At 41.4% G+C, this 24,831-nt stretch overlaps 1 protein-coding gene and 1 long non-coding RNA gene across 7 annotated transcripts in view; both read left to right on the top strand.

The window, feature by feature from the left end:
* The window catches only part of SENP5 (SUMO specific peptidase 5), a 74,903-nt gene extending 54,962 nt beyond the window's left edge, over positions 1-19,941 (top strand). For 2 of the 6 annotated variants that reach the window (XM_068953922.1, XM_068953921.1), the window contains 8 exons: positions 2,162-2,267; positions 2,419-2,566; positions 3,242-3,289; positions 5,235-5,312; positions 7,898-8,035; positions 9,725-9,808; positions 11,173-11,223; positions 11,315-19,941. In XM_068953922.1, the coding sequence (XP_068810023.1) occupies positions 2,162-2,267; positions 2,419-2,566; positions 3,242-3,289; positions 5,235-5,312; positions 7,898-8,035; positions 9,725-9,808; positions 11,173-11,223; positions 11,315-11,425 (764 nt within the window). In that variant the 3' untranslated portion in view covers positions 11,426-19,941. Of the gene's footprint in view, positions 1-2,161; positions 2,268-2,418; positions 2,567-3,241; positions 3,290-5,234; positions 5,313-6,738; positions 6,854-7,897; positions 8,036-9,724; positions 9,809-11,172; positions 11,224-11,296 lie in introns of all 6 variants that reach the window. The other 4 variants (XR_011142767.1, XM_068953924.1, XM_068953923.1 and 1 more) reach the window with 4 other exon arrangements.
* Positions 19,942-22,206: 2,265 nt separating this feature from the next.
* LOC138068125 (uncharacterized) overlaps positions 22,207-24,831 on the top strand; it is a 29,746-nt gene continuing 27,121 nt past the window's right edge. The window contains exons 1-3 of the long non-coding RNA XR_011142768.1: positions 22,207-22,314; positions 22,753-22,869; positions 22,989-23,045. This is a non-coding gene — a long non-coding RNA (uncharacterized lncRNA). The remainder of the gene's footprint in view (positions 22,315-22,752; positions 22,870-22,988; positions 23,046-24,831) is intronic.

Here is a 24,831-nt window from a genome sequence, read left to right as displayed (position 1 = left end):
ATATTTATGAAGACATCCAGCAAATGCATTAAACTTTCCAACACTTCATGATTTTTCAGAGAATTCTTAACTTTTGAAAATAGGTGAGAACAGCTTCCATTGCAGGACTCACCTCTGAGGGTTGAAGCTAGGTCTCCACTTGGAAAGATTTAGTGATGTCAGTACCTCAGCGTTCCTGGCAGAAACTAACAGCTTAAGTACAGTTCATACCCATAGCGTAGTGCTTCTGGCTTTTCTCGGCTGAGAGAAGGTCTACAAAAGCATTTTAATGTTAGTGTAACTATCTATGTACATGAGTTTTTGCCTATATAGGAGTGTTAACAATTAATTGCACCCTGAAGTGATAGTGCTAACCTGGCAAAAGTTCTAGCATAGATGCGTGAAGGAGATGTTGCAAGTGTTATGGAAGCTCTCCGGGTTTTGAATTTCTCTGCAGCAGTTGAGCTTGGATGTTAATGGGCTGCAGCATTTAGCGCACTCTTATGTACTACTAAGTATCTCACAGTACTCCGTGGAAGTTGTTTGCGATGGTAGTCTGATCTTGCATCAGATCTGAACTTCTGAACTTGAACTTTCCTCCTTAAGTTTTTTAGTTACATCAGCTCAAATGAGGTCAAAATCTAGCTAGACATCTGCTAAAACTTTCTAGAGCTTTTCTACTGTGATTGTAACTCCAAGAACACTCCTTCTGATGTGTGTATGAATGAAAAGCTTTTCTTAAAATTTTTATGTATTACAAGTGAGGTACACTTCTAAGCCCTGTGCATCTTCTCTCTAGACTTGTAGCCAGAGAGAGAAATATCCTTCCTGTCACAGTACGCTAAAATGTAGGGGATAAAAGTTGTTAGGTAAGTGTGGCAGAGTTGCACTGAAGGATATCTTCCAGTGATGGATGCTTCCTTGTTGTCTGATCTCACTCTTCAATCCTTCCTTCCTTCTGTCACATCCAGGTGAATTTCTTGCTATATCTTCACTACTTTTCTTTTTGTCTTGCATTTTGTGCTTGGTCTGTTTTCTTCTTTGTTATTTTTTCTGAACTGCTGTTTCTCTGGCACTTTATTCTGTCAGATGTTTCTCTTGTCTTCTTTCCATCTCTGTCCTTGAAATTTTCCAGGCAATATCATTAAAGCCTCAATAAGCAGAGGACTAAACATATTGCAATATTCAGTGATATTCTCTCTCATCATACGCAGGGCTGAGGAAAGTACTGGAATTTGGGTTAGAACAATTTCTGTGGACCCTGTTCTGAGATCCAGCTTTCTTTCTGTATATAGAACACATGTTTTCTGCTGCATTTTAAAATTCATTTTTGGAAAGCTGGAGAATTTGGCTTTTTTCTTGTTCTCTAAGTGTTGAAATCCTGTTGTTCCATTCTTTCATTCTCATTGTGGTTTTGGATGCTTGGATGGGATTTATGTTTCCACTGTTCTGGTCTTTCCATCTGTCTGAAAAAACTCAATTTCTTAGGGTGTGTTTTAACCTCTCCAGCATTCATCTCTTCCATTATTTTCCAGTTAGTGTCTTTGGTGTTTTGGTTGCCCAGTGCTTTCCCAGACAGTGGCAGGCTGACATGGCTGGCCATGACATCTCAAATGCCATCCCTAGAATGTTAGGGTGAATGAATTAAACTTGCTGACAGTCTAGTGTATTTTCCACTTGCTGCGGTGGCAGCTGAGGAGCTGAACAGACTGCAAGCACTCTGCTGACTGGGATTGTTTATATTTGAGGAGAGCAAATCTGCATACTGTAAGGACGCTGTTGCGGAAAGTGATGGCCTTTCATATTGCAGTAGAATTACTTAGGAAGCTAATTGAAATAGGCAGTGGGTTGGATCCTCCTCTTAGTATTGATGTAATTAGAGTGAGGTAGAAATCTGTATATGGCAAGAATGGGGTCTGATCTTTTCCTGTAAAGCTGAGTGATCAGAGTTCTGGCTTTCTGTTCTTGTCCTCTCTTCCACCTCTCATCTCCCTTTTATTTCATGTTGCCAATCTGAGCTTAGGTTTTTTAAATATTTGACATATGCGGTGCTATCTGTTGGTTGGGTGCAGAATGTTTGCTGCTAGTACTTGGTAGAAACGACTGCTTTATTGGACCAGTGAACTTGGAGGCTTTTTTTTTTTTAAATGTTTGCACTTTAATTTTTCTGGTATATTTAAAGGATTCCTAGATGAAGTTATGAAGAAATATGGCAGTTTAGTTCCACTCTGTGAAAAAGATGTCATGGGAAGATTAAAAGAAGTCTTTAATGAAGATTTCTCCCATAGGTGTGTAGCAGTAACATTCTAGACTTTGTAAAGGAAAAATTGCTCGCATTGCTAATGCGCGCTCCATATGGAACACCTAATGGAATAGAAGTGCGTTTGGTATGACCTTGAAATTGACTTATTTCTTTTTACCTTTTTAATCCTGTTTTAGAAAACCTTTTATCACCAGGGAAATCATGAAGTATCGGGAAAAACATCCAAAATTTGCTACTTGCAATTTCCGGGTCTTCTATAATAAGCACATGCTAGATATGGATGATTTAGCTACACTGGAAGGCCAGAACTGGCTGAATGACCAGGTTAGCGATGGTTGGTGTTTATGTGTTTCTTCACCCCCTTCTAGCCCTTGTATGTTAGTGTATCGGTAGCTCACATACCATACATCATATACGTAGATATAATTCACGTTATATCTAAAGACTATCCTTACTTTATAGCTGGGAGGCAAAAGAAAGTGGTTGAGGGGCTTTTACAGTGGCAGATGCAGTAACAGTGATTACAAGTTTGGAAGACAGGGAGTTTTGCAACTAAATGATTTCTTTTTTGAGAAAATGATGCAATATTTTGAGAAAATAATGGTTACCCATATACATTAAAGTGTTCATTCCCTCCCTGCCCTTAGCTTAATACTAGAAGAGCAGCATACAAGACCGGCAGAGTGAAGCAGCAGACTGTGGCCCATAGCCAAAAAGCCAAGAAGGCTGCAGTGCCCAGGACGTGCACCAGTAAACTAAATTGAATTAAACTCTTTCAAATTGAGGCAGCCTTCAAGCAGTAAGTTATACAGTCTCTCTCCTGGCAGGCCATTGTTAGTTCCAGAGTGCTTATCCCCCAGACTACAGCAAAATGTTACTATAATTGCTCACTTCCTTATTACTTTTAGGTGTGAAAAGTCCTACTTTTTATGGGAACTTGTCAATTTTGATTTTACAAAATTTTTCTGTACGTATTGAAATATCTCCTAACTCTTACAGATAATTAACATGTATGGTGAACTCATAATGGATGCAGTCCCTGAAAAGGTGAGAGTTTTTGGGTTTTATGCAAATGTAACTAATGAAAGATTGAGTGGGAAAGGTGAAACACTGAATATTTTGGATACAAGATAAAGATGCAGCTCAAAATGATACACCAAGTGGTTTGCTTGTAGCATGAATGACACCCTTTTTGCTATCTGTAGCTCACATTTTGTTTCTTTACAGCACTAAGTTAGTTTTCAGTGCTGTTGCTCATTTCAGGAGTTTGTTGGATTAGCTCTGCAGAGGTGGTATCTGTGGTAGCCTGATGTTAGTGACCTACCTGTGGAAGGCAGGTGCCCTGCTTTCCCCACCCCACCGTCCCTTCTCCACTAGAGATTTTTGTCTCCATCATACCTGCTTCGAAAGCACTTTACCCGTGCCCTAATTCAGAGTCCATTCTTAGCTGAAATTCCCCCTGAAGACTGATTTCCGCTGAGATGACAGACCATGAATGGTGGCATCTGAACCATGCACATGTGCTACTTGCCCCTCTGCCAGCTGTGGGGCAGTAACAGCTCAAACAGCTACAGCTGCCTGGTCTGGTGAGTGAGAATTAACACAGCTGCTTGGTTTCTCAGCAGTGTTGACTTTGCAGGACTCTACTCTGGTTTGTGCATCCTCAACAGAATGCTAACTACTTTTCAATTGCAATGTCTCTAACTGTTGGTGGTAATACATAGGATACCTGAATAAAACAATTCCCTTCTCCCCCCCCCTCCCCCCCCACACCCCCAGTGACTTGCTCTTGCAGCAGTGGCAATTATAAAGAACCATCTGTTTACTAGTAGAGCTGAACAATTTTCAGGTGAGACCACAAAGGAAGAACCAAGCAAAGCCATTTTTAGATTGGCTCTGCAGAATGTAATGCTTAAAGTCTTTGAGCTCAGAAGAAAGAGCAGTGTTGCTTTGATTTGTGGTGATGGTGATTCTTCATTAATATTCTGTGTACTTCCTGAGCGTGAACTAGGCTTGAGGTTTGGGAGATGATATGTGTTTGCTTGTGCCTTCTTTTTTTCATAGTGCATAATTGAAATCCTCCTGGGACATCTTGTGCTAGTACCCCAGAATATGGTTTTGAAGTCTGTTGGCATAGCTAATGGGTGTTAGCTGGCATTTTCAGATGCTGAATTCGCTTAACTTTTTTTTTTTCAAGTAATAACTCAAGCCTTCTATCACCTCTGCACTAGCAGAATTATTTAAAACAGATGTTGCAGGTTTGCATTTGTATTAATCTGTTCCTGTAATTGCAAGAAGCTAAGCACAGGGGATAATAGTGTTAACCTGGAGCTAAATATTTTTTTAATATAAGTCGACAGTCTCTTGCTATAAATGCAGGTTTTTAGTTACTCGCAGAACAGATGTGGTATAACTTTAAAATGCTTTTAACTAACAGAATATTGCTTTTGTCTGAAGTCAGGAGCTGGCTATGGCAGTTGAATACAAATGACCCTGTTGGATTAAATATCATAACTTTTTTTGATCAAAACATTTTTTTGAGTCTCAGCGCTTCTAGCAACTGAAAGCAGAAGTTATTCCCTTCTGTACCACCCCCACCTCCCCACTCCAGTGATCTCTTCCTTAATCTCTGGAAAGGAGAGAAAAACAGAAGTTGTAATTCTTTATCCTGATGTTTTTCTCCTCAGCCCACCCTCAACCAAAAAATTAGGTACGGTATGTCTGGAGATATCAGTGTAAATATAAATGCTGCAGCGATTCATATCGCATGTTGTGGGGCAACAAGGCTTACTCTCTCTGTTCTCTAAAGAACAGCGAAAGTTTGGGCTTGGTAAAGCATCTGTAGTGTTGTTTGCCCCTATTGGGGTTCTGTTTCTAAACCTGCATTAAATATTACCTCATTAAGAATTGTTTTGTATAAGTTATCCTTGGGGAATGGGTATGGCTATGCATGAAGATTTCTGTGCTCATTCTTCCTCTCTCTTTTTTTTAGGTTCATTTCTTTAACAGCTTTTTTCATAGACAGCTCGTAACCAAAGGATATAATGGGGTAAAACGATGGACTAAAAAGGTATCATTTAACTCCATGTAGTCAATGCTCTGATTCTTTTGGGCTGGGTTGAACCACTAACTTGAAATTGGGTATGATGTGTTATATGCAAAGGACAGGGTTAAGAGTTGTGCAAAATTGGGTGTGCCTTCCCCTCCCCCCCTCCCCCCCCCCCCCCCAAAAAAAAAAAACTCACCGGTGATACTGTTCAGGTTAGTATGATTATGTTCTGAAAATGTACTTTGTGAATGGCTACATCTTAGGTGGAGGTTAACTCCTTGGGTAAGTTAATGAAAGCTGTTTATTCAGCTGCCAGAACTGTCTCATAATGGTCCTGGCAGTACCCAGTCCACTAGTCTACAGGAGAGCAGGCTTAATCCTGCTTCCTTTTTATCTCAGTCTGGAGCCATTTGATAAAATCAAATTGTTACTGCTAAGTAACATACAGATACTAGAGGACAGATACTAGAGCAGTAGTGAGTAGGCCGAACTGTTGCGTGTATGACAAGGACAAAATTCACCTTGCTTTCCAGAACCCATGCTATATCATGTATTGTGGTACTTTACTGGGGCAACTAATGCAAAGAGCCCTTTTTTCCTGTTAACGTTTGGCCTTTCTAATATGGGAGATGAGACACTACTAATAAAGAACCACATCTGAATGTATGCTCTTTTTGCAGAAGCACTTTAGCGTTTCACAGATGTGTGCTCTTTAAGATGAACTCAGTATCCAAATATAAAATCTATTCATATAATTTATTAAAATCTCTTTAAAGAGACACTAAATCAAAGCATATTTTATTGATGCTTATTACTGCTGGATTTAAAAATGAAAACCAATTTTCTCCACTTTCTGAAAGCAGAACCTGTGTTCATGTTCTTACTGAGTACCCAAATGAGAACAGGACAGTTATGTAAATTCCTGAAAAATCTCTAAAGCAGTTTCTAAGCCATTTCCATTGGAAGAATGCAGGTAGACTGCTTCCTCCTGCAGTATGCAATTAAGGGGAACTTGTTTCTCCTTTTTAAACACAGAGTATTTTACAAGGTTCTAAAAAAAGCATTATGCATTTTTGGGATAGAGCCTAGAAGGATGCATTCTTGTGCACCTAGCAGAAATGGTATCAGACCTACTGATATGTATCTGTTCATATGTATCTGTTCTGGCCACTGATTGGATCGGCCCTCCTACTCTGATTCACTGTCACGTTAGCTGGCTGACTCAGCGATGTCTAGAAGTGACTCTAGGCTGCCAGTCATTCATGTGCATCAGGTCTTAGTTAAGACACTTCTGTCTCTTGGCTGCCTGTTCCCATTTTTCTGCTGAAGGTTTGCAGTGCTGCTGCAAACCCAAAGCTGGAGTCACATGAGGACCCTTGAGTTTAGCTTGGCTCTACCGTTGCTGCACATCAGACTGCATCAGTGTAGTTCATTTGTCTTATTTCAGCTTTCCTTTGTGGGCTGGGCTTGCTGGCTGACATCTCCCTGCTTCTCCTGCCTGAACATGATGGATTGTTGTGTACTAAGTGTGCTGTAATCTGGTCAGGAAGCAGTTTCTGCAGGTGGGAGCAGGCATAGTAGGTGCCCATGACAATCGAAATAGTATCATGAGCAAGACTCCACTAATAACTGCTGTGAACGCTCAGACCTTTTTGTGCCTTCTGTTTTCTCGTTGTTACTCAAAAGGAGTACTTTTCTTTCTTACCAATGACCTGTCTTGTACCAGTAGTGCAGCAATTATCCTGTTCAAATTGCATAGTGCTTAAAAAAAGGCCACACAGAAAACTTCCCATAGGATGAGTTCATATATTGCAGTGTCCTATTTCTGCATATTTTCTGGACTCTGCCACTGAAACCCCAGCAATTAGAGCTCTATTTAGGGAGACTGTGAGACTAGCTTCCAAAGTGTAAACAGGCTCATCTGCTGCACAGACACCAGGGGTCTTGTCTGACCCTGCTTGTTCTGTACTTCAAAACCTCCCTTGTTTGCTATGAGATTAAATTTAACAAAGCATGAGTCTGTCTGCTGTCTTTACCTATCTCCCTTCCCTCGCTCACCAAAGCACCTTGCGCTCCTTTTCAGTGCTCCTCTGATAACGACATAGCCCATGTTATGGCAGAGGGAGTCAGAAAACTGTACCAACTTGCTGGTTTTGTGGTGTGTTTTTAAACACAATTGCTTTATCTGTCACTGTCTGTGATGTAAATCTGATATAAATCAGTGGTGTTTATACTGAAAGAATATCATTACAAAAGATATGCAACTGACCTAACTTGAGCCCAGGTTGTGTTACCAGCATTACTTAAAACAAGTCCCACTTCACCATAGTCTTTAAAATGTAACGTGAGTAGGCTTTGCTGCAAATGCAGTGGTGACTAACTCTGCTGTACGGCTCTCCTTAGGTGCTTTACAGACCGTAACTGTGTGTCTGTGCCTGCGAATGAGCTGTGTGTGAGAGAAACACAAAGAATGTTTTGGAGGAGTGGAGGGTGAAAAAGACAACTTCACTTAGGGGCTGGTGGAAAGAAGACTTGAATAAAATCTGATTCATGCTTTCCTGTATCCTGGCTGTGGAATTGTTTCTAATGTATATTCTTCTTGCCAGGTGGACTTTTTCAAAAAGGCTCTCTTGTTGATTCCTATTCACCTGGAAGTCCACTGGTCCCTCATTACTGTGAACATCCCCAATCGAATTATTTCATTTTATGATTCCCAAGGCATTCATTTTAAGTTTTGTGTAGAGGTAAGAGTGACAGCTGTTTGCAAAGTTTGAACTGATTTATTAAAAATAAACACAACCCCTCTCTGTCTGCTTATCCTGAAACTTTAAATGCAGTGTGTTTTGTTGTTGTCCTGCCATGTGTGAAATGAGGATTAGCTTGTTCTGCTAAGGAGGAGTCTGATGGATGGACCTGGAGGGTCACTGAGTGAATGCACAGCAGACCTGGGAGTTGAGGACAGATTGCCTATTGCCTAGATGGCCTGTGGTAATTGGCACACCTCTTGTTGCTTGGTCTTGTCCTTCCCACAAAAAGCAGGATCTCAAAGCACAGTGAATAGGAAAGTTGACTAGTGAGAAGGAGAGCGAAAGCAGCTCTTAAAGACAGAAGTCTGCTAGTGTTTTAGGAAATGATAAATCTCGGTCCTTTTTAGAGGAGGGTGCCTGGGTGAGAGAATAGGACTGAAGAGGCTATAGCACTGCCCAGTGTGGTTTACCTATTACTGTGCTATTATAGCGTATTGCCTTTTTCCTCTCCACACTGAGTTGGGGTGTGTACCCCTCATTATAACCCAGCATGCTTTTGAAGCTGCTACCTGAATATTGGAGTTAAAGCATCAGTCTTTCTCATAAAGAGCAGTCAGGAAGCTTTTGCTGGGTCTAGCAAATTGTAATGACCCTCTTACAAAGGCTAATTTTGTCAGCTTAATTGCCTGCTTGATGCAGCAGCCCTCTACTTTTAAGTGTATGTAGTTGTTGGTTTACAGCAGAGTAGTAATTATTGTACCCAGGAGAGCTCACAGCCAGGACATCTGAATGGAGATACTTGTTTCCTGCTGGCAATTGCTGAAGATGAAGCTAATTTTTCAACTGGAAGGGAGTGGCCTTGTGCTCTCTAGCTTCTGAACTTGCTGCATAAACCAGAGATCCCTCTCAGCAGCCCTACAGACTCTCCTGCAGTTTTGCGGTGTGGCCTCTGCCATCCCTCTCAAGGCAAGGCGCTTGCCCTTAGTTGTCTCAAACATGAGACACTTATTCCTGCCTTTTCTAGGGGAGGGGATCAATATGCAGAGATCCACTGTGATACGTAGAGCTAAGATGAATGTTAGCGTGCTGGAATGAGTGTTTAAACTGTAATATGAAACACCGGTGTATTTACAGAGAAGTAGAGGGATTTGCTTAACCCAAGACCAGAGGTTCATTTACCTTACTTCCTTCTCTTCGTCCCTTCACTTGTCAAACTGTTGTTTTCTGTACGTCACTAAAACACTCCGTGGAGCTTTGCTGATTAGCTGCAGAATGCAAAGCTTTTTGTATTGAAATTCAAGCTGAAAATGCTTTTATCTTGAACGTAAGGGCCTCGGGGTCAGCTGAATGAGTCAGGAAAGAACATGTGCTGGACTGTGTAGTGTCTCTCCATATCGGAGAGCACGCTCACTGTTAGTGCCCCATCTAGTCTAGTATTAAGTATACTAGTATACAGTGGAATGAGGAGTGTTAAAGCTCCCTTTAAAGACCAAGAGGAGCCTTGATGGTAGAAGGTGCAGTACCCAGCAGTTACCTCTTTACCTCTAGATCTGAGCTTAGCTCCTAATACTTATCGCTCTCCTGAAATTCATCCTCACTGTCAAAAGGATGCCAGGGAAGATGTCAGTCTTTTTCTTGTACGTTAACTGGTGAATAATATTGTTCCTTTTTCATATCCTTTTAAAGAACATTCGAAAGTATCTGCTGACTGAAGCAAAAGAGAAGAATCGCCCTGAGTTTCTTCAGGGCTGGCAGACTGCTGTGACAAAGGTAAATGCCAGCACCTCAAGCCCTGCAGTTAGACCTCCTACAAGACCCTAGGACACTGTTTCTAAACCAACTTATTTTTGCAAGTAGGAAATTGTTTTATAGGGAGGATGATAGGAGCCACACAAGTGACTACACAGGCTAATTAGTACTCTGCTCATTCAGCTCCCATCAGGTCTTTAATGCTTTCTGTAAGTGACTTGGTCATCTGAGCCTAATCTCTAGTCAATTAGATACCTATGCAGCAAAACCTGTCGCTGTTGCCCATGTTGGCACAAGGTCAAGGACTGAATGAGCTGGAGGCTCAGCCTTCTGACTTCTCCAGAAGGGGCTGTGCCAAATCATGCCAAATGGATGGGATTTGATGAGGGAGCAAACAAGCTAGTGCTGTTGCTTCTTGTATTTTATATTCTCTATGGATAGAGGGCTTTGGTCTCCAGGGCTGTCTGTGGCACACTTTGATCACAAGTAAACAAAGTCTGGCAGCAATAAAAGGGAACAACTTGTATGTAGTGCAAATGAGGGAATGTGTGATTTGCGTAACCCTCCCGTAATGGCTTCAAAGATATAAAACAGGTCATTGCACACTAGACACTCCCAACAGCTCCCTGCTTGTACAAGATTATTTTTAGGTTCTGATACAATGATGAAATTATTTCCCTGCACACTCATGCACACCCTTTGTAGTGAGTTTGTCTTTCATTCTGTCAAGTGGAAGACTTGGGAGTTAAGGAAAATTACTTTTTTTTCCCCTTTGAGTGCTAGAGACACAGTCGCACTAGTGAGTGGGGCTTTTTAGTGCTGCATGTCAAAACTGAGCATGTTTGAAGAAGTTAAGATGGTCGAAAGTTACCACTTGAGATTGCTTCACTCAGTCCTGCTGCCTGACAGCATACTGCCCTCTGTTTTTTGAGATGCTTTGCTGTGACTTGGAGTAGAAAGCCACTGCCAGTAGCGTGGATGCCGAAAATAATCTACTCGGCATGTGTGACTGCTGATTTAGTTAGGTTCTGTGTAAAGCAGATAGTGCTGTACAAACATTTATTTAAACTAATTAAGCAGCTGTTCTGCATAGGTCACTAAAAGAAAATAAACTTGAAAGAAAGATCTGAATTTGTGTTGTCCTACATTATATATTTTTCTAAATGTTAGATGTTATTGTAACAAGGTGCTGAGTGTCACCTTGCAAAAGTTGGGCTCGGAATAAGTAATTACAACTCTGCTTTCTAGTGCTGCAGAAAAACAGATAGCTCTGAGAACAGAGCCCTAATCTTTTTGCAGGATCTCATTTTGGATTTTAAATAAGACTTAGAATTAAAGGACAGCTAAAGATCTAACGTGGCACTTCATGTTTCTTTCCGTTCTAGTGCATTCCACAACAGAAAAATGACAGTGACTGTGGGGTTTTTGTGCTCCAGGTAAGTGTACTTTTAAAAAAAAAAAAAAAAAGATGCCTGTATTGTTCATCTTGTAAATGTCTTTTCAATCAAGCCTTTTCCTTTCCCTCAGTACTGCAAGTGCCTCGCCTTAGACCAACCTTTTCAGTTCTCCCAGGAAGATATGCCCCGAGTGAGAAAAAGGATTTACAAGGAGTTGTGTGAACGCCAGCTAATAGACTAATAAAAAGCAGCCAAGTTATTTCTCTAGTATTTCTGACAAGTTGCAGCTGGTGTTTGTGTACTTGAATTTCTGAAAACTTCCGTGAATTTTGAGTGACTCTCAGCTGAGTGGTGTGGCCACTGTTGTTACCTCAACTTTTTCTGACAAGCTCTTTACCTGGCAGAATGCAACAGAGCTGCCGCAAAAATATTTCTCATGTCTGTTTTGTTCTCTTACATTCTTTCCTGTATTTAATATTTATTATCTAAGCATGCATATAGGCAAAGCATGCAACTATAAAAACAAAACTGTAGATTTGGTGCACCTTTGAAACGTAGCTAGAAATGACAAATACAGTTGAATTTGTCTGGAAACATAAAGATGCATGATCTGTTTTCTGATGCAATAATGCTTTGAATGTATCAAAAAGCCCTTAATGCCATAAAAAGAACAGCTAGAACCTATTTGATTATTCCATTTTTCCCTACTGTGGCTGTATAATACTGAATTGCCACTCTTTTAGGGTGGCAAATTCATGTACAGATTTGATTTCTGGAAACCCCTTTTTTTTTTTAAAGAGCTCAAGTTGCTAATAAAAATTTGTTCTGTTTACATTTATCCAGCTGTCATTATCAGCCTGTCTGTATAGATGAAAAGCAGCCTTTGCACAAATAAAGCTTCAGTACTTGTCTGTATAATAAAAAGTACAGAGATGTTCGGTTAGTCTGATAGTATATTCCTATGTGCTACAGAAGTTTCCGGGGCGTGTGTGTTAAGGGCATTATAAAGCTCGTCCTAAAGTGTCAGTTTAGATACCAAGATAAAATCCTTGGGTGTAACTGCTTAAATCTCAAGTGGCTTTGAGTCATTTTTCACTTCCACAATATCAATTGAAATGTACCATTTCAGCATCTTTCACTTCTGTCTTCAAATCAATTCCCTTATAGCTTGTTGTCTTTACCATTGGCTTTTTTGCCTTTGGTCAAATATAAATGCATTTTTGCTGCATCTGCTATTTGATTGTCTCAAGCATCTCTAGTTTTGTTTTGGTTCAGTAGCACTGATGGGTCTAGTTGGGAATAACAGCACTTGTGGTGGGTGCTGTACAAACTCAACAGAACAACGTCGTTCTGCTCCGGAGAGGCTGGAGCCTGCAACTCTACCACCAAACTTTGCCCAGGACAGCAATGCTGCACAAATAAGTGAGAGCAGTGGGTCTTGAAGCTTTGTTTGTGGCCTTGCTCCGTAAACCGTGATGTGGTTGTTCCTGAAGAAAGCTTGTTTTGTTTGAAGAGACTTTTTGGGACAGCTACAGCAGCAAATGTCTTTAGCTGTGTTTCCCTGCCAGTTAGAGGTGAGCCCGTGGAAAACTATTTCTAATGCTAAATATCGTCCATTGCACTTCTTCATCAAGTGCCTGTCCATAGCCTTGACTTCTGATGGAGGAAGCTACTTTGGCCTCCCTGTGTCTTGCAAATTGATTCAGGCTTGAGCAGATCCCTCCTAGATTGCTGAAGGGAGCAAGGAGAAATGAGAGAGTGCCAAGTGTAGTCAGACTTAGGAAATGAAAGCGTGCTCACAATGTGCTGTGCTAGGAGGAGGTCCTGCAGTTTCTTTGTGTGTTCCTACTTCCCCTGTGGGCAGCTGGCAAGGGCTGGCTTACCTTAGCAAGATTAGGAAGGCCTTAAGCACTTGGTTAGATAATTTGAACAGGGAACTTACTGAATCAGAACCTTAAAACCCAAACTGGCCAAATCCATTGTATGGGGCAAAGGACCCCACAGCGCATGGTTTCTATGTAAATCCTTCTCAGGACCAGTTGCTGAGAGCAGTGGAGGGTGACATCAGTGAAAATTTAAACTTGGGATGTAGTTCTCAAGTGCTAAGCTAAAGTATGTAAGCCAATACTGCCTTTCTCATCCTCCCTTCCACCATGTGGTAGGACCAATTGAACTGATCCAGATTAAAACTAACCCAGCCAAAAGGCTGCTCTTAACCCAGAAGAGTTCTAGCCTCAATCTGTCTTGTCGCTAAATGTTTGTACTAGCACAAATGAAGAGGGAGAATTGGGTGGTCAGGAAAAGACATGAAAGCAGTGCCAAATTTGGATGTGAGTGAAGTTATATCCTCAGGCAGGACTTACTTCAGAAAGGGAATGAAATACAGAAAGAAAACTGCATAAAAAGTTGTCTTTGCTTTCCAAACTTGAAGTTTGGTAAGGAAATGTGGAAGACTTGCTGTGACAGTGTACCAGCCTGGGAGACTCTCAGTACCTCCAAGGAAACCCATTATTTTTCATGCAAGATGCCTTGCTGATGGGCTTTCTTCATTACGTGAGCATGTGTTGGAGCTCTGAACCACAAATAGTTCTTTCCTGAAACTTGGTGCCTACTTGGTAGGAATCTGACTTTCCTCCTTTTTATGAGAACCTGGAAGGAGTCTTAAATCCTGATCCTTCATCAGTAGCATCAGCTAAAAGGACAATATTTCTTTGAGCTTTGTATTTAACAACAACATCAATGCTTTGAAACAACTTCATATGCGTACCAGATCACTTGAAGGAGGGGGTCTTGCATTTGAATCTGCTGCTTTGCGAGTTGGGGAATAGCGTAGAGAAAGATGCATGTTAAAAAATGCTCCTTATATGCTTGCTTGTCGTCTAGAGGTTTGTTGACAAGTGTTCCAGTTGGTTTTTGGGGCAGCGTAGAGAAGTTGCACTTGAGTATCCAGTTGTGAAAGCACCAGTGAGAGGCCTTCAAAAAAAGAAGAAAAGGGAAATTGACAACAGCTAATGTAAGCAAAGTATGTTGGTGCAGGGTGGCAATTAATCAGAGGCAGTGTCTTCATCTCTGTAATGGCGTATCTTATGAAACTGGACTAATTCGTTCCCCCTTGAGAACGTCTTTGATGCCTTAAAGGAGATGGACTCCATAACCTGTAGTCATTCTACCATTTCTTAAAGCATTCAGAACCATGTAGAGTGTTTTTATTACGAGAGGCACATTTATGTGGATGTAGTTATGGCTATTAGCAATTCCGTTAGTGTGTTTGGCTGATGCTGCAGTCTCATGGCTTGTTCTGAAGACATTGTCTAGCCATGCTGAATTATACAAATGGTCCCAAAACTGGTGAAGCCTCCATCTCATGCGTGATGTATTTAGGCTGAGTTGTAATAAACCTTAAACAAAATTGAAAATAAATTCTTAGTTTATGTTTTCTATTTGCTTTAATCTGTAGCTTAAAATGACTGTGCAGCCGATATAAATCAAAGAAATGCAAAATTTGGCCTTGATTCTGCAAGGTAGGTAATGTCTGTTCCTAAGCTTGTAGATACTTTGCAGAATAGAGGCTGGATCTTCATGCTATCTAATGTACTGTTGCTCCATTCTTACCTGGCCCTTTTGAGTGTAAAGGTGATACTTTGAATGTTTTACTTGCACTGATTAGCACAACTAAAGAGGCTTGCAAAGTGTTGTTGGCTTGTGTTGAATCTCTTGCATAATGATTAGCTTATCTTTTTTCCTCTGAGTTCTGATTGGCATTATCTACTGTAGCATTTGTTGAAGTTAATGTGAAAACTTAAACCTTGGGAAGTGACATGGACCTAACTCCTCCAAGCAACAACTGTTTTGTGGGTGTGCTCTTGAATGAATCGAATGAAGCCCATGTTCCTGTGAAGTAATAAAATTGAGTTTCATCGTAAACCCTATTTTCTTCCAGCAGTTTGGTTTCATTTTAATTTTAAAAGCAACCGATGTGATGGTTGAGGGAATGTTTATAGCAGCTTGTTTTGGGATCTGTTATTAGGAGAAGCCTCTCCAGTTGATTAGTTCAATAACTCTGAAATATATGGTGATGATGCTTTCTGTTCCATAGCATTGCAGTGATATAACTTACTGTGGTTTGAGCTGTGACAACATACAAGACTGGAGATGTCACATGTTGCATGAATAAGGGTGGAAATCTGGCATTAGACGCTGCCTACTAAGGTGGCATTTAAAAAAAACACAGATACGTCTACAGAACAGTAGGACTTAAATTGCTAAAAACTAAACTAAATTAATGCCCTTCTTACAATGCTTGTTAATTTAGTTATGTAATTATAGAGTTAAATCTAGTTTTTGCTGAATTTTACAGAGCCATACCGCTTGTAAATTTGATAATAGGGGGACTGAAGGCTTAGTGTACGTCTCTTTAAGCTATTCATCATGAGCAACATCGTTGTCTTTATTACATTCGTAATTTAAAAATCCTATCATGGAGGAGGAAACATGGATGCTTGTTAAATATATCTTTTCAGGAAGAAGTGCTAAGAAATCAAATCATTAAAATACAAAATCATAAGAGACACTAGGGCCTTGCCAGGAACAATAATTACTCTTTATATGTAATAGGCATTGGGAGGGAAAGATGAGTCTGATTTGCCTGTGCCTGAACTTAATGGATTTTATGAGTAACCAGCTAGGAGGATCTGGGGATTGAATTCAGTTTTCTGAGCATGTAATATTACAACCTATAGAGCTAAGAATTGTTGTAAACTGAGAGTGAAATATCTTGAGAAATAAACTAATTTGTTTTCTCTGAACACAAGTAAATAGAACATGTGCAAAGCAGCTTCTGCTCCTGCCTGAAATCCTGATGAATTCGTAATTTTTGTGTTTGATTTCAGCTTTGCTGGTAACTCATCTCCCTTAACACGATGCTTTCTCTCAAGGTTTCAGTTGCTTCTGAGGAGACTCAGACATCACCTAGCACTTAGGTTTCCTGAGCCCCCCTTGTGGGGGAAACTCCAGTAAGTGGCTGAGTGAAGGGATTGAACATCCATTGGGCAACTTATTCCCCCACCCCCACCACGGGTTAGATGTATCAGAGTGGGAAGGGCAAGGGAGAAACTGGCCTTTAAATAAGAAATAGTCAACTGGATGATGTAGGTTGGGTCATATTTATGATATATGGCTTCATACAGAGAAGGGAGCTATCTTGTTTATGGGAACCTTAGGGAAGAGGGGGAGAGAAATCTGGGGAAGATTTCTGGACTCCTGCCTGTTGCTCCGCCATGCACATGGGGTAGTATGTCTTGCTTCAAGTCCATGCATTTTGGATCGACTTGATGCAGGCAGCAGCTGCAGCTAAAGAGGAAACTCCCTCCACAGCATTCAGCTGAAGATCATGTTTACTGTGGTGGTGGCTTGACACTGTCCTCAGCATATCTGACAGATTTGGCCTAATGAAAAGCACACAGGTGTGCTGCTGCTTCACTGCAAACAGCAGAGCTGCTGTGAAGGCTCGTACAGAACATGTCTAGTCCAGCTCCCCTTTCAGTTGCTAGTTTCTTGGTGGCGGGTGGGGCGGGGGGGGGGAAGGGGTTAACTCTTTTTATAAAGAGAAGTTCAGGTGCAAAAGGAAGTTTTAAAATGTACCTTCACTAAGTATATTTGCTTCTCATTCAGGAAACTTGTCTTCGGAGAGCTGCTTTTGGTGTTGTGTACGGAAATGCTTGTTTCTCACACAGTTAGTCTAAGGAGACAATCTTTAGACACTGCTATTTAAGGGCAGAGAACACACTTCAGGGCTTAATTTTTGGCATAGTTTTGGGTTTTGTCCTCTGGTGGGTCACACATCAATTGAAAGGATTTTTTTTTTTTTTTTAAACTTTAGTACATAAATACGTCTGGAAAATGCTTGAAAGTTTCAGGCTAATAAAACTCAGTGCCTTAAACTGAAGGCTGCTTAGGTTCTTCTAGACACTTAATTGTCCCTGGACAGTATGACCCAATCTTTAAAGATGACTAGTATCTACTCAGAGAGGATCGATGCATCTGGAAGACAAGATGTCTTTGGGGTACTTTAAGGTTCAGTTCCAAAAAATCACTATTTTATTATTTTACAAGAATATGCATTATAAACTGAGCGTGCAGGTCCTGGTGAAGTTCTTGGTAGGGCTATAGCTAATATCCTTTTATGTGTTTGGGGGGAGCACTCTGGGTGTAGCCTCAGTCAGGTTGTTCTTCCCAGTGTACTTTTTGACCACCAGATGTCACGCAAGCACCATAAAAATAGCCTATGCCGTGTGCTCTAGAGCTGAGCTAACAAATTGACTGAGGAATGATGTCTTCTGATTGCGTGTTGCTTGCCACGTTGGTGACTGTAGTCTCACAGCATGTTTCTCAGCAAAATGTGCACTTGCAAAAAGAATGTGTGTATACACACACAAACACACACGCACACACACATATATGTATACATATATATATACACACACACATATATGTATATCTCCCTCCTTTCACTGTTCATCAAACCCACTGAAAATCCTTGGGCATCAAAGATGTAAGAGTTTGGCTCTGGTACGGTTACTGTAGAGTCCCATCAATGCTACAAATTGACCGAAACATTTTTTAGTAGAGAAGTCTCGCATACCAGAAGTCTTTAGCTTGATCAAACTGTTGCTCTACTGTAGATCATGACTTATTTTTATAACTCTATATTACCATGGTGAATGCTGGCAGTGGGGGGAGAGAAACCACATCAGTAGCAACTTCCATCTGATTTGTGGTCATACGCTTATAACTTGACATGGCTTTGCAAATAACTAAACAAAACCAGGAATTCATTTTAGGGGAAGGGAGAGGACACAAAATTCACTGCATTAGATATCTTGTGTGGATAGTCTAACTTGCTCAAAATTTGGATCTTTAAGTGGAAAATGGTTCAGAGCATGAATGGGAGCTGGGGGCTGTAGTGTGGCTGTCCGCCACTGCTGAATGCTGTGACATCCTCTGGGCCCTGGATTTTTAGGAGTTTTGATTTAATTGCTGGTGTCTGCTCAGGCTTTAGCTTAAAATTAGTAAAAAAAAAAAAAAATTCAGGGCTGCTTTTTCTTTCTGTAGTACCTTTATAAATTCCTGTATAATCTGATCTCTAATTTTAGTCTTCTGTCATTTTTGAGCTGTGTATTCTTTAGATTTAAAAAGCAATATTGCAGGAAAATTTAAATTCAAGGCCTACCAAAAGTGCATTTTTCTGCAAATTATTCATTAGTTAAAATATCTTCGAGCTGGTGTTTGTGTAGCTTGAACTTGTGTAAGGGGGCAGATGGTGGGATGGGATACTTAGATTAATACTCGCACAAATACAATGCGCATGCACTCCTTGGCTTTACTGCTGAATACCAAGGCAGCAGTGGGAGCTTACTGTATCTTGGCATCCTGCCCTGTTACCAGTCTTTCAGAGAAGCCCTTGTATGTGACATGCCGTTCTGCTCTTGTTCACTAGGTGGCATTGCTTCCTAGTCTGAAAATTGCTAAATACGTGATTAATTATGCTAATCCACTCAATGGACAGAAAGCAAACTGCATTGCGATAGCTTTGCCCTTCTGTACTATTTATTCTGGGTATCTAGTTCACTAATGGGATTTCTCAGCTTGGCAGAAATCTGCACCCTCCTTATCCCAAGTGTTGAAAAGTTCTAGGTCTAGGGAAGGCTTTGGTTTGGAAAATTGCAAAGACCTTGTTGGGGAAAATACTGCCCATACTGACCTTGCTCTTTGTAGCTAGCTCTAGTCCACGTTCCTGAAAATATGAGTCAGTGTCCTCCCTGAGTTACTCTAATATTTTCTATTAAAGGTGATGATAAAATTAAATACTTGTTATACATAGTTCCTGGAGAGGGTTGGGGCGAAGTCTTGCCTGCCCTAGGGCAGGAGCAAAGGGTGTTGGCATGGGGATCCTTTCAGACATCTGACAAAACACAGAGTCTATAGAAGAGCAAGGCACCCTGAAGGCTAATGAGCTACTGCCCGTAAGGTGAGTATTTTGATGGGGATTTGTCCATTTGTTTTCCAGGTAGCCCTGCCATTCTGCATTCTTTGTCCCTACCCTTCCTCCCTCCACCTTCTCCTCTTAGCATGAAGGGGCAGATCAGCCAATTAAAGACTGAAGCAAGGTGGATTTAAGATGCCTGTCTGTTGCTCATGGGAACTGATTGGAGCCTTTGGTAGGCTTTAAAATGAGGGGAGGAATTTTGGCTTCTCAGGGGTGTTTCAGTACCAGAAGTGCTTGCTTTATCCAGGTGATGCATCAAAAAGGAAGATAGCAAGGTCTGTAAAAAAAAGTGTAGTTCTCCACTGTGTAGGTGCCAGGCCTTGCGTGCAAAATACCAGGAGCCTGCTAGGCTGAGAATTGCCAGACCTGCTGGAAGCAGCACAAAACCCGGTGGAGAGCAGGGTGTGCTCCTCACCTTGGAGGGAGATTGGTAGTGCCGCTTCTCAGCAGCTGTGTAAGAATCTTCCGGCCCTAGATTTTGGAGTGTTTCTTAAGTTACAATATTGATGCTCTTGTTTCTTTGCCAGCTGTGGAAGCGATGCAGCTCTCAGTTCTGAGCTGGGTAGGAAGGGATCGCTTGATCCTGGAGTATGAGTGAAGCTGCACTCGGGTCAAACATATCCTTACTTTTGCTCTGATAAAAGACAAGACAAAGTAGTTTTAGATCATGATTTTTCGTGAACAAGCAAGATAAAAATAAATGTTAAATTGAAGATCCTGTTTCTCATGTGTATTTTATTAAGAACTACAGAGTTGTTCATTCTTGCTGGGTAGTATAATTGCTAAAACATGATTTGTATCCAAATATAGCTGCTTGCATTAAATATGGCACTTTGTACTGGGGAGGGTGATATGGTAAAGGAATACTCATTTAAACAATTGCATAGCTTAATTTTGTATTCAGAACCTTAACTTTTTCACTTTTAAAGTGAATGTCACCCTAAGTAGATGTTCTTTAACTTGAGTTTTATTGAGGTGCATTTGGTTGAACGTGGAATTCCAATTAAAATACACAAAATCATTTTTATATTTAACCATTTTTTTAAAAAAGTTTGTCAAACTGTTTTGCATTTCTAGGTGAATAAATGTAATGAATGTGACATTCTGGTTGTAACAGGACAGATTTCATAACGTCCTTGGGGTAGATGTCGAGAGGATTTCCAAAAATCACCTATGAGATGCCAAGGGTCTACATCGTTTATTGCCTACAAATTTTTGAGAAGTTTCATGGGTGTTTTTTTTTCCTGCAAGATGCTAAACTTTAGCTCTCATTCTTCCTTGGCTGGTGTGAGTTTGTTAAATGAACAAGAAAAGGAAGATTCCTTGGTCCCTCAGTTCTCATTGAGCTGGACTAAACGACGATCGTTTTGCCCTGCATATGTTAGCTGGACTGGAACCTGGTACTGTTAGGAGTAAAGCTCATGACAAAATATGTAAATATTTGCATTAAAGTATATAAAATCATCCTTTGTTCCAGTCTGAAGACTGACGTTTTAGTGCAGGACACAGCACGTTTTAAGTAGCCCAAAGTGTTAGCTATATTGTAAAGTTGAAGATGTTTTATTTCTGATTGTTACCTGTTAAAAATTCCACATCCCTTAAGCCATTAAGACGGAGGAGTGAAGGCAGCATATTTTTATTTATTTACGTAATAGATTACACTTTTAAGCTTTTTGCCTGGGTGTGTGGTGTTGCATTCACACTTAGAAACAGGTTATTTTTTAAAAGTTTGACATGCGAATGTGTTTGATTCAAATCACTTTCAGATAGCATTTTTTAAAATCTAATTGTAGTTCACCCGTGAGAAGGCAAAGGCTGTGAGCCGGTTGCTGTGCTGCTATGTAGCATGTTTCTTGAGACCTCCTTGTTTCTCCTTTGCCCTCAGCTGAAGGCTTAAACATTTGCTGGCTGAAGTCTGAGGCTGACTAGAAACGCAGTGTTTTGTGTCTGTTCTAGAGTGCAGGAAAGTGGCTTTTCAAACCTGCTCTGTGGTGTTTTCCAGAGACTTTCAAGAGCCCGTCCCGTGTCCACATCTTTAATTCTGGAGGGCCCCTCTCATGAGAGCTAGATATAGGCTGCTTCACAGATGTCTAAGAATCAATGGTTCTGGAAAAGAGTAAACAAGTTTCCTCAGAGATTAATGTCTCCAAGAACCTACACATGGCTCTAAGGAGAACTAGTCAAAATGCTTTTCCCCCCCCCCCCCCCTTCCCTCCAGTACCAGAGTTTTGATGTGGGGGAAGAGAACATTTTCATTTAACATAAAATGCTTTGAAGAAATGTTGACGCTAATTTTTTTAAAGAATCAGTGGAATGTTTTATATAACTTCAACGTTATCAAAACAAAAAAATTGAGTTTGGTTAGATGTCTCTAAAACCACTCTTCTGAAAGTTCATTCAACAAAACGTTGATAAAGATTTTTATTTTTGTCCCAAAGGTGAAAGAAAATAGCTTCAAAATGTCAAAAATGCTGTTACCTGACAAGCTCTATTTCTTGTAAGGTCAAGAATAAAAGATGGACGCTGTAACTGTTACCTTTTCATATATATGTTATGCTCAAGTTTATAAACATAGTGCATGCCTTTTTAGAAGCTAAAAAATAGCACCAGAAACCAGGAGTCCTTCTGTTCCTCCTCCTTTCTTCTGAAATCGATTTTTTTTGTTTTAAGTTCTTGTAGTGTAAATAATTTTAATGAAAAGGAGAAAATTGCTAGCTAGAGTTTATCATCTGGAATATATAGGCTTAGACAGTTTCTTGAAATACAGAAGTCAGATGAGGAGTGTTGTGTCGAGTGCCCTGGAGAAATAGTACCCTGACCATAAAACAAGGCAGGGGGAAGAAGTCAGCATCCTGCAAGTAGGCTGACCTGGTGCAACTCAGAGTGAGAGGACTGGGGTCTTTGTGGTTCAGCTATTACATAGCTAAGTTTTATTTGAGCGTTTGATTGCTATTTTGAATTCCACTGAACTGCAGGAAGCTAGCCGGCGTGAGGCTGCAGCTGTGCCCCCGGCTATAGGAGATACTGCAGTGGCTGGAGACCAGACCCCTTCCTTACAGCCCCTCTGAATGGGCGACCAAGAGCAGGTGAGAAGGTACCTTTAGTAATGGCCCTGCAGACATCCCTCTGGCCTCCGTAAATGTTTTTCTGCTCCGTGACAGCAAACAACGTCTTCTCCCTCCTGTCTCACAGAGCTGAAAGCTGGGCAGTCTGTCATTCCCCTCCCAAAGCTCCCCCTTAACTTCTCCCCATGTTATGTTTTCCAAAACATGATCCCAAGAGATGGGGGCGGGGGGGGAAGCATGTGCTTGTGGAGGGAAGGGGGAACAAGGGGACTTGAACAAGGTTCTGATCTGTCCCACAGGAATGCTAAAGCATTACAGGTCCAGCTGAACAGAGCATTTGGGTTTGGCCTTTAACGATGTCAATTCCTAGCTTTGATCAGACTGTCTATTCAAAGGAATTTCTTCTGTAAAGCATCTTTCCAAGGGGGTTGTGTGAAATTGTGCTTCTCGTGATTTCAGACTGATGCATCCAAACTGCTGCCCTAATTTAGCAGGGACCAGTTGCCAGATGCGGTGTGAGAAGAGAGCTGTGCCGTCTCTGGGAGAAAGGGTTCTTTTGAAAGCGAGGATTGTGAGGTGTTAACATTTTTACTGTTGCTTGCCCTCCTTGACCTGGGGGAGCAATCTTGTCCTGGCCCCAGGACTGGATGAAATTAAAGCAGCAGCTTTTCCTCTCTGATCTAATAACTCAACAGCACCTGACAGAATCATCTACTGGGAAGACTGAAGCCACTGTGAGCCTGGATATATGGGTAAGAACATTCAGCTTTGGTCTAACTCCTCTCTGGGTGACGGTGGGAACTTTACTGCTGACTGCAGTGTAAACACGACAAAGTAGGGGTTGAGCAGTTGTAAGATCTGAGCCAACGGTCCCTTTTCCCTTGGGAAGGTTGCTGCACCCAGCAAAGCTACTTTTGCGGTGCTGGGGCCCTGTTGGAAGAGGTCCAAGCCAGCGCTTTGGCTGAGGCATGCAGAGTGGACATGCAGTGAGCTGCAGGGTGCAGGAGCAGGGAGGAGTGTTGTCGACATGCAAACCCTCTTGAGGTGGGACAGCCACTACCTCCCAGCCGTTTCCTGTTAGCTACTGCCTCTTGAAAGGCATGTCCTATGAGGACCAGACTCTCTGGCCCTCTCTTCCTCCTCCCTCTTGTGCTCGCACTTGCTCTCCGTTCCTGTTTTCCTCCTCCTCTGAGCAACTCTCCTAAGCAAGTGTAGATTAGTAGGGTAACCAAGCAGAAGAGGAAACACACCTGAGTTAGAAACCAGCTGGGTCCTGTCCCTCCATGCCCCTGCCAGGAGAGGGTTGCATGCAAGAATTCATGTGTCCACAGAGCTCTCTGCTGTCAATGTCTTTACTGCTGGGACGCGCTTTGAGGCAGTGTTTCAGTATTTAGCCTGTGTGTCTCCTTCCCACCTCCCTCTCGCTTTTGTCATGGTTCTGTAGAGCATCCTCAGCACTCCCGCTCCTTCATGTCCGTGCCTTTCAGATGCAGCTCTTAGCCTTGCAGTCCTCGCTCAGGCGAGGAGCCCAGCTCTGCCATGGTAACCCTGCTTCCCAATCCTATTTGTTTGCCCTGTCATTTTAAGTACTGGCCTCTGACCCTCGCCCCAGTCACATCAGCGTGATTTGGGCAAAACGTTGCCCGGGGCTAGGTTGATGAGGCTGTATTCAATGGCCCTTATCTGCTTGTGCCTCTGCAAGCAACGTGGCAGCAACCATCTTTGTGGCCCGAAGCTGTGCTGACGTGAACAGGAAGCTCTGTGCTGACTCCAGTGGGCGTTAGAGGGGGTCCATAATGCTTTGCAGACCAATTTTCTCTCTGTTATTGTTTTAAACTCCCTGTTAGCCATTCCTGCTTCCTAGGTTTCCGTGTGTTTCAAATTATTTTCCCCAGAGGCATCGATGGCGTTTTTCCAAATTGAATCTCATTTATTTTCTACCCAGGTTTCCAATCTCTCTGGGGCCCTTTGTATTATTTCTCAGTCCGCACTGCCGTGTACAATATATCCTAATTTCGTATCGTCTGTGAATTATATTAACATGCCCTTTAGTTCCTCTTCCATTTAATGAAGATATTTCCAGGAAAAGAAAATAATCTAAACTGCATTTTATTAAAATAAGAAGGTAGAGTCTTAAAAACTCCTTTGTGGTTTTCCAATATGAATTCTAAATCTTTTTTCAGAGAAGTCTTCAATGCTTTAAAGTGAAATTAAAACCTTTTAAATATCAAAGATGGTAGGTGTAAAAATTAATCAGACTTTCAATTAGCTGAGACCTCTATCCCTATATAGCAAGCTCTGCAGAATGCAGTCTCCAAGGGTGATGGAGACACCATGTGGTTTGGTTTTTTTTTTTTTTTTGCAGTAATTTTTTATTTAAACCAGCTCCAAACGTATGTTTGAATTTCTCAATAAATTTGTTCACTTTCCCTTTCTGACCTTTTTGGGTTTACTCTCTGTGGCTGTTCTAGCAAACGTACACTGGCAGCGATGATGCTGAAGCAGCGTATTTTAATGCAAACTGTGCAGGCTTATTCA

This window comes from Struthio camelus, chromosome 9, assembly GCF_040807025.1.
Source record: "Struthio camelus isolate bStrCam1 chromosome 9, bStrCam1.hap1, whole genome shotgun sequence".
NCBI classification, from domain to species: domain Eukaryota; kingdom Metazoa; phylum Chordata; class Aves; order Struthioniformes; family Struthionidae; genus Struthio; species Struthio camelus.
This window is presented reverse-complemented; position numbering and strand designations above follow the sequence as displayed.